General features: G+C 39.2%; 1 protein-coding gene across 2 annotated transcripts; it reads right to left on the bottom strand.

Annotated features, from left to right (window-relative positions):
* Positions 1-221: 221 nt before the first annotated feature.
* Positions 222-4,389, bottom strand: LOC122041819 (probable UDP-arabinose 4-epimerase 2). 2 transcript variants are annotated; one of them, XM_042601645.1, is made up of 11 exons: positions 4,164-4,389; positions 3,563-3,733; positions 3,029-3,153; positions 2,541-2,654; positions 2,333-2,440; positions 2,142-2,233; positions 1,468-1,609; positions 1,268-1,362; positions 1,065-1,194; positions 797-941; positions 222-708 (listed from the first exon to the last, which is right to left on the bottom strand). In XM_042601645.1, the coding sequence occupies exons 2-11, from the start codon at positions 3,639-3,641 to the stop codon at positions 467-469; spliced, it is 1,272 nt and encodes a 423-aa protein (XP_042457579.1). In that variant the 5' UTR covers positions 3,642-3,733; positions 4,164-4,389; the 3' UTR covers positions 222-466. The 2 variants fall into 2 exon arrangements, with proteins under 2 accessions (XP_042457579.1, XP_042457578.1); XM_042601644.1 differs by having other exon boundaries at positions 4,223-4,388.
* Positions 4,390-14,660: the final 10,271 nt, after the last annotated feature.

Below are 14,660 nucleotides of genomic sequence, written 5' to 3'. Positions count from 1 at the left end.
CTAAGAAAAAAAAAAACGTATCTATAATCTTAAAGACCTTACTAGTTATAAAGACAGAGATCATCATAAGGATCTATTGAATATTGCTATAATTGCTAAACATTTCCAGTATATTATGACTTTAAAGATCTCACAAGTCATAAAGATAGGGGCATTAAAATTCTGTTTGGCAGCAAAGTTACAAAAGTAATAATACATCACAAATCTATTTTGATCCGAGAAAAAGAATAAAAATGACATTTATAATAAGTAAAGAATAGTATATGCCAAATTGATGAATGAATTCAATTATCATCAGCTTCAATCTTTAGTTATCTTTTCCTATCTTCACTATGGTAAGATAACAGCTTTTTGTTTATATATATACTCTGAATCCATTCTCAATGAGCACCAAAAGTTGGCTAGCAGCGAAAAGCTCATCTTTATGAAGTATTGTACAGATAAGTTAAAGATCGAAACGACCCGATCAGAGAGCCACGGCTGCTTCCGACTCATAACGATTTGGATGTGACTTCTGCCACTTCCAAGCGATCGAAAGACTCTCCTGAAGGTCAGTGTAGCGGGCACTCCAGTTGAGCTCGCGGTTGATTTTTGACGGGTCACTGTAAACTTCAGCATAGTCTCCAGGTCTGCGCTCGAGGTAGTCGACTTTGATGCTCACCCCAGTTGCCTTTTTGCAGGCCTCGACAAATTCCTTCACGGACCTACCTGGATATATAACACAGAACACTCATCAGTTGTTTTGTTGCTGTATTCTTGCTCTACAGAACATGCAGGAATGGAAATAGAAAGGCACCTTTTCCGGTACCAACGTTATATATGCCGACTTTGCTAGGCCTTGCCTTGTCGAGGGCTTTCACATGAGCATCAACGAGATCAGTAACGTCGATATAATCTCTGATACAGGTTCCATCACTTGTAGCATAGTCTACTCCTTTAACCTACAAGTGAAGCCAGTAAAAAGATTGTTGTTTATATTTGCTTCTGTATCAATGAGGTTTGCCAGATGCAGATTTAACATCCACTGTTCTTTCACTTTGTCATAAAGAGGATGATGAAGATACCTTCAGACCAGGTATGATACCCAGTGCTGCATCAAAGCAAGCACCGGATATACGCCCGTGCTCGCGTAACTCAGGTCTTGGAGCTTCACCTAACCTTCCTTCAGGATCTGATCCAATAACATTGAAATATCTGTCAACACAGAGAGATTAGATCGTGCTCTAAGCAGGCTAGCCAGTCTTAAATTATCATCAGAGAATGAGACCTTAAGATCATGACTGCCATGTCTGATCTCTTTGAGAAGTCCAAAATAATATCCTCCGCCATCTTTTTGGCCTTCCCATATGGGTTGATAGGATGCTGTATCAAACATGGCGTGATAAACATAACCAAGTTCATGAGTGCGACAATATTAGTAAATATTGGAAAAAGAAATTCTAGGAGAAAGTAGGCATGGTTTCTCACCTGAGGAGTTACTTCTGTAATAGGCATTTTTTCCGGTTCCCCATAAGTTGCACATGTACTTGAGTAAATAAGAGTTTTAACACCATGTGCTGCCATGGCTTCCAGAATTACCAAAGTATTTGATGTGATATTATGATAGTACCTATGGGCAGGCAAAAATCAAATAAACAACTGCTAGACTGATATTCAAGTTGTATTAAGCGACGAAATTAGGTTGTTCCCATGAAACAAAGTCTGAAGTGCATGTCATGTGATGAGAAGTTGAGAACACACTAAACTAAATAGATCTAGGGAGGATTAAGTTTCAGTAATTTACTATTCTTTAACACTGCTATTGCACAAGGAAGCACAAGCGGTTCTATGATCGTAATCATAAAGAAAACAAGGAAATGTATGTGATCTCAAAACCTTTTGGAGCTACATGAAACAAATATTATTTGGAAATTATTGTATTTGAGAAAATATCAGTAGAAAGCAAACTTAGAATCAGGGAGAATGGATAGAAAATACAATATTATAATACCGAATAATTCAGATACTACCTCTCAAACTCTTGTGTTCACAACAAGGCAGTGCATTGGTTGCTAGTATTTAATGTATGCTTAACATGAAAAGAATACTGTCAATGAATTGTAGGTACCATGTCTTCTGATATAATTGGATAAATGGCATACCTAAGAGGTTCGAGTGTGCTTTCTCCCACATAAGCAACTGCAGCGAAGTGCATAACAGCATCAAATGCATTTTTTTCAAAAATATTGTTGACCTAGTGTTCTGTTAAGGAATAAACAAGTGGGCAACTGTTGGCCAAAATGTCAACAAAGGTAAGATGTTAGTTTCTCAGAATGTCAAATTGCCAGGATACAGCTCTGGCATCTCCTAAATCAGCATAAATGAATTGAAGCCTTCCAGGTTCCGGAAACAGCTGCTGAAGAACTTTAATTGCTCCAAGATTTCCTCTGGAAAGGTTATCCTGTTGAAATCAGCCAAAAGGAATAATTATAACAACAGAGGTGCTGGTTAATAGACTGGGGGTGTAGTGCATTAATATCTGCTTAGTGAAGTTACCATACCACTATGGTGACCCTGTAATTGTCTTTCAAAAGCCGAAGTGCAGCATGAGAACCAATATAGCCAGCACCTCCAGTCACTAAGACATGAGTCACTCCAGACTCATGACGAGAAAACTGTAAATTGAGCAATAGTGAATTCACAGGGTACTTTGAGATTGTATGAATTGATAGCATGGATCAGGATGAACCTAATCTAGCTTATAACATAGTGAAAATAAGGAACAAGGAAAATCAAAGAATTATGTAGGAAAAAAAGTAGCAATTGATGATATTTGCATAGAATAATCACTATCTCTCCATAATCCTTTTCCAAGGAACTGTAAAAATCATGATAAGGATGAGGAAACAGTTACAAGAAAGTATGGCAGAGATAACTACACCATAGACAAAATTGTTTTATTTTTACACAGGTTGATTGTTTTTTTTTCATGAAAAAGAGAAAATCATAAAAAAATAACAATTACCCAAATTGATTGAATAAAACATACCACGCTGGGGCCACTAAAACTTGGGGACTGCTTTAAGATCAGTATGCATAAGGCTGTAAGCATGAATGCCATTGCAAGTTTTCCAATAATCTGTGACCTGCGGCGTGACTCTGAGTTGTCCATGCCTAAAAGAAGAAAATAGCAAAATCCAGTATTTTGATCAGTAAAAATTTGAAAAAAAAAAAAAAAAAAAGTTAACAAGAAGGAACAAGCTGAACTAATCGTCAACATCAGAACAACCTTGAGAAAGAAAATTTCAGATAATTTAACAAGTTGCATAAAGGATCTGAATTCTCTTACATAATCCTTTTCTTCTTTTTTTTTTTTAAAACAAACTTCTTCATATGCAAACAAATAAAAATAAGTTCACCATCAAAGAAAAATATACTGCATGATGTAACTTTATCATTACCACAATTATATAACTTAACCATTCTCAAAAGGTGTAACTTTGTCATTCTAAAACTTAGAAAAATGATCATTCAAATAACTAAGTAGAAGACAAGTGAGTCTGCTTAAAGCAATAATGTTAACCTGATAGAGGCCAAGGTCTACTAGCCCTGGGCTGACTGCGACTTCTATTAGCAGGTAGCATGTGAGGGAGATCCTTCATATCAGGCTACTAGAATCAGATGGAAATTAGGGTAAAACAACTCTCTACCGTCAAATGATCTTAGCCGCCAATTGCAAACCAGATGCATAGAGCTGCAGCAGAGAGAGAGAGAGAAAAAAAAAGGTTACCGACTTCAGTAAACAAACGTTAGAGACTCGGCTTGGAAGAGAAGATCGCAATCAGCTTTTCTTAGAAATCAGAAAAACTCGAAGCCTTGAAATTGTAAGCGTCAATTACTGAGGTCAGAAGAATCTCAAAATGGCACGAAATGCAAACCGGCCATGATAAATGAAACGGCAAAGACTAGGAATCACAACCCTGAATCATCGAAGAAACAGAAACACAGCAGCAGGACGTTTCCGTTTCATTACGGGCAAAAAAAAAATCCAACTTTTGGCGGACAGAACCAAAAAGTTCGGAACTTCCGATCGGCAAGAAAACCGGATCCAGAGAAATAAGATCGCGGAAGCTCCAAACCAATGAATCGACAACAGAGCATTCAAAATTCAAATCAAATCGAACCTCCGTCGGAATAATCGCGATAGAACAGAATCGTCCGGTGACGGTGAGGAGACACGTACCGGGAGGCGCAGGATGTGGGCGGCGAAGGGAAGAGAAAGCGAGAAGCATGCGATGTAGTGGAGAAACTTGGACCGAATCGCAGTGGACTTTTGGAGGCGATCGAAGAAAGTGCGGAATTTTTCCCAAAATTTGCCGTGGCCCTTCGCCTTTTCCATGAGCTAGTTTGAGGTACATTAAATATCAAGGATTTAACCAATTTTAGTAAAAGTCGCACAAATATTTAATATTCGAATATAAAAATTATAAATATAAATATTTTAAAAATAATATTAAATATTAAAGATATGGAGAAATGAAATGATATCCGTAATTTAGTTTAGGATGAACAATCAAAATAATAATAATAATAATATTTATTATTATTTGGGGGAAATAAATCAGATGATGTATCCTGTTGATAATAGACAAAAAGCAAAGAAACCACAACCACACATTTAAGTCAACCATGCTGACTTTCTTTACCAAATCTATGAGAACTAAATCTAATAACACCATAAACAAATTCTACCGATATTAGAAAACCAAACCAATTTAATATTCTCATATTTTAAAAAAAAATTTATTTTACTCAAAATATCAGCTCTCAATTTCCAAATTTTTTTTAAATAAAATTGACTTATGCGGAACATAACTTACTAACAAGATTGATTCTCAGTAAAATTGAACGAACAATCTTACTATTGGTCATTTATAATTTCTTAATTTATCTTTTCATAGATAATCATGAGATCATCCAACAAATTCTACTGTTGACTATATATATATATATATATATATATACACACCCTCCTTTATAGACTTAGTCACTTAGGTCATCTAGAGGTGGCAGTTTCTCATTGCCTCTCAAGAATGGGTGTAATGGCAAATAATTAGGATTCAATTATAACATAATGTGTATTTGAATTTATTTAATAGGTGAAATATAAGATTAGATTCTCTATCTTAAATTTAGTCAGGGTTATAAAATTTGAACACCTAATAAAAATAAAATAAAAATTATATGCATACGGATCCTCATTGAAATATCTGTCATAAGAGTTAGGTAGGTTTCCTTGAAAATGTGGACTCTGTCTCTTTCAATTATTTAAGCTTCCTCCCAACTTTTGAACTGGTTTTAGTTAGTTGGCGAGTAATTGTCTTTGAAAAAAAAAAATCATATATATAATATGACAAAAAAATAATATTGTTGAGTAATTTGTCTCACTTCTGAATTATTGTGAGTTTGGCCTAATTTCTGTTCTTTAATTATTATTTTTAATTCTCTCTTTGAAAAAACTTGTTCATTGAGTTATTATAAGTGTGTCTGCAGCGTAGATGTAATTACTTCGCTTCTCTGCCTAACTCCTAACTCTTACCAAACACTTGTTTTATGGAACAGGCCCCACGGGGTTATCTCGGCTGGTAAAGACGTGGAAGTTTGCCACTGAGAACATGGATTCGAGTCCGCAAGGCAACGGGGATTTATTCCCTATCCCTGTGCAAAAAAAGTCTCGGCCCACTGCGTACTTGTCACCGAGCTACCGTGATTTACCTCCCTCGTAATGACCCTGGGCAGGGTACGGCGGGGGTCCTGAGGGCGAGGGTTTCGCCTTTTGCCACTTGTTTTATGGAACAGAGTTCTCTGCCGGGCATGCAGAAATGCTGGAGAATATTTCCAATGCAGAAATGTCTTCTTGCCTCCGAGCAAAGTCTCAAGCCACTGGATATTTCTGAAACGTAAAAGTTGAATGAAAAAGTTACCGCCATTATGGACGCTTGAAGTTTTTATTTTAAGAATAGTAGTAAAAAATTTTAAAAAAATTATAAAGAGAATAATAAATTTTATATTTTTTATGTGACTTAACGCATTGAAATTTTAAAAAAAAAATTAAAAATTTATCATTTTGTTATTTATCGATGTATCTTTTTTATGTGGACCTAGAGAGCTCCGATTATATCCATTTCAATTTTTGTAGATTTATGGGATTACAAGGAGTTCAAATATGATATCCATTGTTTATTTCGACTTTTCAGAGGTGTTAAAATGTAATAAGAAATAATCATCAAAATTCTCCACGTTGAACCTAATATGATTCCATATCAGGCTCAACGTGGGTCTGATATTATTACATATCAGGCTCAACGTGGAGAATTTTTTCGAATCTTACTTATATTTAACCTCTTTGAGAAGTCAAAATAAACAATAGATAGTATATTTTAACTCCTTACAACCTCATAAATCCACAGGGAATGAAATAGGTGCAATCGGAGCTCTCTAGATCCATTAGTGGATTTTGACCAAAACTCACTGATAGACTTAGAGAGCTCCGATTGCATCCATTTTAGTTTTTATAGATTTTTGGGGTTGCAAGGAGTTCAAATATGTTATTCATTGTTTATTCGACTTCTTAGAGGTGTTAAAATATTTTTAGAAGAATCGACGTGCAAAAGAGAGGAAAAAAGAAAAGAAGAAAGAAAAGAAACGTTGCATGCATAAGAGGAAAGAGAAGAGAGAGAAATAATAGAGAAAATAAAAAAGAAAAGTAATTAGGAGGGTAGAATGAGAAAAGCACCATAAAAAGGTGCATCATTTGGTAAATAGGAGAGCAGATCTCTTGGTCCCTATTTTTTGGACCAGGAGATAGACCACTCATAATTACGATTAGATCGTGACTGCGATCTGGTCGCAATTGGTTACGATTCCTTTCTAAATCACCGTCCCCTCCATATTATAGTTTGGTTTGGAACAGACAATCGGAGGTCATTCGGACGCCATCAGTGGTAGACAAGTAGTCAAGTTGTTGGGCGTTGAGCGAAGGGTGGCCTCCGGACAACCTTCGGCTGCCTGCTCTGAACCAAACTATAATCTGGAGGAGATAGTGAACCTAGAAAAGGATTGCAACTAATTACTGTTGGGACCGAAAAGTAGCTAGAGGGGGGGGTGAATAGCTCGTCGCGTGCTAGGTGCTCGTCGTTGCTTGTTTCTTCAAAGATGCGCAGCGGAAATACAAGAAACAAACCACACAACGCTAACAAGGTTGGTTTACTTGGTATCCACCTCACAAGAGGTGACTAGTCCAAGGATCCACACCTACTCACGCACCCTCCACTAATAAAACCCTCCTTTTTCGGTAACTACCGAAGGCGGAGAAGCCCTACAAGTTCACACTACAAGAAGAAGGGGAAAGGATACAAAATACAAGCACAAAGCTTACAATGAGTACAAGAAAACCCTAACCCTAGCTTTCTTCCTCTTGCAATAGATCCGCCTCTTGACTTGGAAGAACCTCCAAGAACTTCAAGAACTGCGTGGAGAGCTCTGTGGAGTCGCTGGTGAAGATCTGAGCTTTATCGTGGAAGCAATGCCGAAGGAAATGAACGCCTGCGGCTTAAATCGACGCTAACGGTCGAATCCCGATCGATTGGAATGCTCCCAATCGATCGGGGAGGCTTTGGATCGATCCACGAATCGATCCAGAGCGCCTCTGTGCTCTGGAAAAACGCCTGGATCGATCCACGAATCGATCCAGTGATTATCGCGCAAAGCAGCAGCGTCCCAATCGATCCACTGATCGATTGGGACCTCTGGATCGATCCACCGATCGATCCAGAGGGGTTCTGTTCGCAGGGACTCACCGGATCGATCGGCCGATCGATCCAGATCTGCTGGATCAATCGGCTGATCAATTCAGATCTGCTGGATCAATCGACTGATCAATCCAGATCTTGGTTTTTGCCCAAAACTAAGTCCAAAGCCCCCTAAACCAACATCTAGTCAACCATGACTTGTTGGTATATAAGACCTAGCATCCGGTCACCCTTGACCAGCTAGGGCTCTCTCACCAAGTGTCCGGTCAATCCCTTTGACCCACTTGGACTTTTCTCTTCTTGCCAAGTATCCGGTCAATCCCTCTGACCTACTTGGACTTTTCTTCCTCGTGTCAAGTATCCGGTCAATCCCTTTGACCTACTTGGACTCTCACCCGATGTCTGGTCAACCTTGACCCATCTGGATTTCTCTTGCCTGGCTTCACTCACCAGGACTTTCCCAATTGCCTAGCTTCACTCACTAGGTCTTTCACCTGGCTTCACTCACCAGGATTTTCCTCCTGCCTAGCTTCACTCACTAGGACTTCCCAATTGCCTAGCTTCACTCACTAGGTCTTTGACCTGGCTTTACTCACCAGGATTTTCCTCCTGCCTAGCTTTACTCACTAGGTCTTTCACATGACTTCACTCACCAGGATTTTCCTCCTGCCTAGCTTCACTCACTAGGACTTCCCAGTCAAGTATCCGGTCATCCTTGACCTACTTGACTCTTCTTCAATCAACCTTGCATTGTCAAACATCGAAACCCAAACCAAGACTCAAGCTTGGTCAACCAGGTCAACCTTGACCTGAGGGATGTTGCACTAACAATCTTCCCCTTTTTGATGTTTGACAATACCAACACTATCACTTACAATACCACATGTAAGTTAGGCTAATCCTAATAGCCTAAACCTTCTTCATGCCACTAGGTAATGAATATATAAGTTAAGCCCTTCTGTTGGGACCGAAAAGTAGCTAGAGGGGGGGTGAATAGTTCGTCGCGTGCTAGGTGCTCGTCGTTGCTTGTTTCTTCAAAGATGCGCAGCGGAAATACAAGAAACAAACCACACAACGCTAACAAGGTTGGTTTACTTGATATCCACCTCACAAGAGGTGACTAGTCCAAGGATCCACACCTACTCACGCACCCTCCACTAATAAAACCCTCCTTTTCGGTAACTACCGAAGGCGGAGAAGCCCTACAAGTTCACACTACAAGAAGAAGGGGAAACGATAAAAAATACAAGCACAAAGTTTACAATGAGTACAAGAAAATCCTAACCCTAGCTTTCTTCCTCTTGCAATATATCCGCCTCTTGACTTGGAAGAACCTCCAAGAACTTCAAGAACTGGCGTGGAGAGCTCTGTGGAGTCGCTGGTGAAGATTTGAGCTTTGTCGTGGAAGCAATGCCGAAGGAAATGAACGCCTACGGCTTAAATCGACGCTAACGGTCGAATCCCGATCGATTGGAATGCTCCCAATCGATCGGGGAGGCTTTGGATCGATCCACGGATCGATCCAGAGCGCCTCTGTGCTCTGGAAAAACGCCTGGATCGATCCACAGATCGATCCAGTACTTATCGCGCGAAGCAGCAGCGTCCCAATCGATCCACTGATCGATTGGGACCTCTGGATCGATCCACCGATCGATCCAGAGGGGTTCTGTTCGCAGGGACTCACCGGATCGATCGGCCGATCGATCCAGATCTTCTGGATCGATCCACTGATCGATCCAGATCTGCTGGATCAATCGGCTGATCAATCCAAATCTGCTGGATCAATCGGCTGATCAATTCAGATCTGCTGGATCAATCGACTGATCAATTCAGATCTTGGTTTTTGCCCAAAACCAAGTCCAAAGCCCCCTAAACCAACATCTAGTCAACCATGACTTATTGGTACATAAGACCTAGCATCCGGTCACCCTTGACCAGCTAGGACTCTCTCACCAAGTGTCCGGTCAATCCCTTTGACCCATTTGGACTTTTCTCTTCTTGCCAAGTATCCGGTCAATCCCTCTGACCTACTTGGACTTTTCTTCCTCGTGCCAAGTATCCGGTCAATCTCTTTGACCTACTTGGACTCTCACCAAATGTCTGGTCAACCTTGACCCATCTGGATTTCTCTTGCCTGGCTTCACTCACCAGGACTTTCCCAATTGCCTAGCTTCACTCACTAGGTCTTTCACCTGACTTCACTCTCTAGGATTTTCCTCCTGCCTAGCTTCACTCACTAGGACTTCCCAATTGCCTAGCTTCACTCACTAGGTCTTTGACCTGGCTTCACTCACCAGGATTTTCCTCCTGCCTAGCTTCACTCACTAGGTCTTTCACCTAACTTCACTCACCAGGATTTTCCTTCTGCCTAGTTTCACTCACTAGGACTTCCCAGTCAAGTATCCGGTCATCCTTGACCTACTTGACTCTTCTTCAATCAACCTTGCATTGTCAAACATCGAAACCCAAACCAAGACTCAAGCTTGGTCAACCAGGTCAACCTTGACCTGAGGGATGTTGCACCAACAATTACGATCAAATTATGATTACAATTCGATCGTAATTATGAGTAATCCATGTTGGTGCAGCGGGGCCGGCAAGAAGGGAGGGGTGAATTACCTGCAAATAAAAAGTACACTCTTCAAACTTTTAACTCTAAAATAATAGCAACAATAATAATAAGAAAATAAAATAAAGTGGAATAACATAAAAGAAAGAAGACTCGGCGATTTTAACTTGGTTACAAATAAGAAGGTTGTTAATCCAAGGCAGTTGTAAAGTGCACTAGAAAAGTCTCCTTCACTGTAGGCGGAGAAGCCTTTTTACACACTAAGAAAGTATAGAAGTTGCTAGGAATTGAATACTGAGTTGAATGAATAATTTCCTAACACCAGGGACCTTTATATAGCTCCTGGAAACTCTATCTCGAGTATTGAGGGTGCCTCCAAAGGGGTTGACGGCGCCTCCAAGGGGTTTGACCGGATAAAACTCTATCCGATTACAAACGACAACGTTAGTTAGGTCGAAGGCGCCTCCAATGACCTTGAGGGTGCCCTGGACAAGGTTAATGGTGCCCTTAAGGCAATGAGGGTGCCACCAATGCTGCAGGCAGCGCGGGCGCCTTCAGCACTACATTGAAAGTGCCTCCAGCTTGCTTTTCCAGCTCCTTTTAACTCCTTCTCTTCTTCTGAAGCTCCGATTGCTTGGGTGATTGTGACCAACCGAAATAGGGTTCACCCGAACCTAATTTCCGGCCATCTCCTCGAGCAGTCTTCCGACCCGGCTTCTCGTCCCTCGAACGTCGCGCACGTTCTTCTCGTCCATCAGTGTACTCTTTCGTCCTTCGGATGCACCAACCCGTCGACTCCCTTCCCGTGTCGTCCTTCTCGCTAGCTGCGTCTTCCACTTGACTTCCTGCTCTCCTAAGTTCCTGCACACTTAGACACAGGGATCAAATAACAAACAGGACCTAACCTAACTTGGTTGATCACATCAAAATAACCACGGGGTCCAACAATCTCCTCCTTTTTGATGTGCATTAATCAAAGTTCAAGTTAGGGAAATAAAAATAGACAAGTAATTTAAAGAATTTACTAAACTTACATTTTAAACAAAAAACGATTGCAATAAAAGAATTTGCAACACTAAGGAAAATTAACTCTCCTAAAACTCCCCCTAAACTTGTACTTATCTCTCCCCCTTTGATCACATCAAAAAAAATGGGGTAATAACTTAGAAGAAAAAAAAATTAAGCAGGAAGATTTTCTAAGTAAAAGAAAAATTCTAACTTAGGTAATTTTTAGAAAAAAAAATTGAGAGATTTTAAAAAATTGTTTAAAAAATTTTCTAATTTCTATTTTCATGCTTTATCAGTAAATTAATTAAACATTTTATTTCAATATTTTGACTTCCAGACAGTGGTAAGGCACTAGACCTTCTTGATTATTGGAGCAACTGTAAGGTCCAAAATCTGCAAACGTAAACTCCAGGCATGCAATGTAGAAAAATAGTAATTTAATTTAATGATTTTAAATGCATTATGTCATCTGCTAGGCACGATTAAAGGTTTAATTGAGTAGTTTCGCATGACTATATAATTAGGATTTTTTTTTAATATTAGATGTTGGGCCAAGTTTACTTTTTCATTAATATTAAACCAAAACAGGTTTCAAATATATAAATATTCTCGATGAATACTATTGCGTGAATAGTAGTCACATGAATATTAATTATATGAGTAGTGATTTTTGCTCATATATAGGTTTTTATTGATTTTATTGGGCCTAATTACCTAGGATTAGTGGGCCTAATCTTGACCTAAATATTTAAAGCCAAAAACCTTATCTTCCAAGCATATGATTTCCCACAAAGCTTCACGGCAAAACTGAGGGTGAGGAGTCTGGTGGCAGCCACAAGGTCGTTTCATATCAAATGATTTTTGATCAAGTTTCAAGGATAAATCGAAGCCAAGCCATTTTCCTGTCCTTCCGGCAACTCTCCTACGTGTCTGGATTAGAATAATCGTGTGTGGATCACATAAAGGCATGTTCAATCCTTCGTCCCTCTCATCATTCAAGCTATATATATGTGTGCTTTGATTTATTGCATGAGGGAAAGTTAATAGCATGATGTATATTTTCGTTTTTACATATTTATGCATGAAAATGACATTTATTTTTCATTTTATTGAATTATACATGAAAACTTGATATTCCTTGCATGTAAACGCATGGTTTGATGTTGCAAGGCAGCTGCTGGTCTAGGAAGGGTTGGGTAGGATAAAAATATTTAATTTAAATGATTATGGATATTTTAGGAAATTTAATGATATATGCTGTTATTACAATGTATGCGTGACTTTAAGAGAGAAAAAATGATATAATGTATGATATTTATACGGGTGATGATAAGATGAAAAATTATCTTGAAGTATGTGAGTTGACTGTGCTAAATTATGATTTGTGGATTTCTCGTGAGGGAGAAGGCCCCAGAGGGAGCCCATTCACGGGAGAAGGCCCTCGAGGGAACCCATTTACGGGAGAAGACCCCAGAGGAAGCCTGTTACGGGAGAAGGCCCCAGAGGGAGCTCAATATCGGATTTCCATTATTTTAGGCCACGGCCCAGTGACGAGAGTTACTGACGCCCCGCTGCCTGGTACCGTGGTTTTACAGCTGAGATTAATCAATCGACCCCTTCCCCCCAATTAGCTAGTCACTTTCAATGATCAAACTTCACCTTAAGAATCTTTACAATGAATGCTAAATGCTATGATAAATGATTCATGATTATGATTATGATATTGTGAAAGATTTACTCATATTATTATACTCATGTTATTTTTTGTAAGGATATTGTTATTCACTGTAATATGAATATGCATTATTTGCTATGATGGTTAGGACATGCTGAGTCATTAGATTCACTTAGTTTGAATGGTGCAGGTGAGAATAGCATTGATGAGATTGGAGGCTCGGACGCTTGAATGGACTGGACAGGCAGTATACATTCCAAGGACCTTACAAGCTTCTACAGATTTGACGATCAAATGATTTTCTTTTTTATTATATATACTATCTATGCTTAAGAATGGTTTTAGAGAGGAAAAATACATTATTAAATTATTGATGCTAATCTATTTTAGTTTGTTAGACCTGGGTTGGATCTTAAGAAGTCATACTGTTTTATTTATGTTTATAATTTCGAAATATTCTAACAGCAGTTGAAATCATTATAAATGGTGTGCATGTTTAAATATTCTTTTATTAATATTTTTACTTATGTATTTATTTATTAAATAAAAAGCATGCTTTGTTTTTTTTATTATATAGAAAAATAATAATAGTGTTAATAATAAAGTCAGAAATGACTTTAAGTAAATTAGAAGTTTGGGATATTACAGTTGGTATCAGAGCCGAAGTTCTTGTAAAGGCATGTCTACTGCCAACTCCAGGAAATTCAAGTCGTCAAGTTCCAATTCTATAAGATTTTACTACTTTAAACGATTTTATGATTTCACATGCATGCCTACACGATCTTAGAAGCTAATTATTTAATGTTATGGATTACATTGCATGTTGGTTACATATAGAATTTGGACTGTGTTTAGATATTATGCCTCCAAGACGAGATCCTAAGGTCAGTTACAAGCCTAGAAGGGATGGTCCTGAGGAGGAGGGACGTGAGGAGGACAGGAGGGATGTTCCAAATCCCCCCTCCTGACGCGGTCACTTGTATATTGGAGGGGATGACACCGTTTTTTGGTCAGTATGCTCAGAATGCTCCCTGAGCTTAGCCGGATGTCTATGAGAGATTTCGTAGGATGGACCCGAAGGACTTTTCGAACACCACCGATCCATTCATTGCTGAAGGGTGGATCCGATCTTTAGAAGTGATCTTCCGATACATGAACATGGTTGATGCTGATAGGGCCCCGATGTGCTATTTTTCTACTGAAGGATGATGTTTCCCTATGGTGGGAAGGAGCTGAAAGAGGAGTGAATCTGAATACACTGACTTGGGAACAGTTCAAAGGGATCTTCTATGAGAAATATTTCACTGCTGATGTCAGGTTGAGACTGAAAAGGGAATTTATGAGTCTCCGCCAAGGGGACTTATCTGTTGCTGGGTTTGTTAAAAAATTTGATAGGGGGTGTCACTTTGTGCCCCTTATTGCTAATGACGTTGATGAGAAACTGAGGCACTTCTTGGATGGCCTCCGGCCTACTGTGCGTCGGGATGTTATGCTAGGGAGACCAGTTGATTATAAGGATGCTGTTACTAGAGACTATGGAGCTGAACAAGCCTTGAAAGATATAGCTTTGGAGATGCAAAGAAAGAGGGCTCCTTCACAACAGCAGCAACAACAGACA

The sequence above is a fragment of the Zingiber officinale genome, chromosome 2A (assembly GCF_018446385.1).
Source record: "Zingiber officinale cultivar Zhangliang chromosome 2A, Zo_v1.1, whole genome shotgun sequence".
NCBI classification, from domain to species: domain Eukaryota; kingdom Viridiplantae; phylum Streptophyta; class Magnoliopsida; order Zingiberales; family Zingiberaceae; genus Zingiber; species Zingiber officinale.
The sequence above is the reverse complement of the archived record's forward strand: the minus strand, read 5'-3'. Positions and strand labels throughout refer to the sequence as shown.

Excerpts from the sequence above, each read along its gene's own strand:
- LOC122041819 (XM_042601645.1), bottom strand. The coding sequence starts at position 3,641 with ATGAAGGATCTCCCTCACATGCTACCTGCTAATAGAAGTCGCAGTCAG. Across the intron at positions 2,441-2,540 it reads ATTACAGGGTCACCATAGTG|GATAACCTTTCCAGAGGAAA; the intron begins GTATGGTAACTT and ends TGATTTCAACAG. Across the intron at positions 1,195-1,267 it reads ATGGCAGTCATGATCTTAAG|ATATTTCAATGTTATTGGAT; the intron begins GTCTCATTCTCT and ends CTGTGTTGACAG.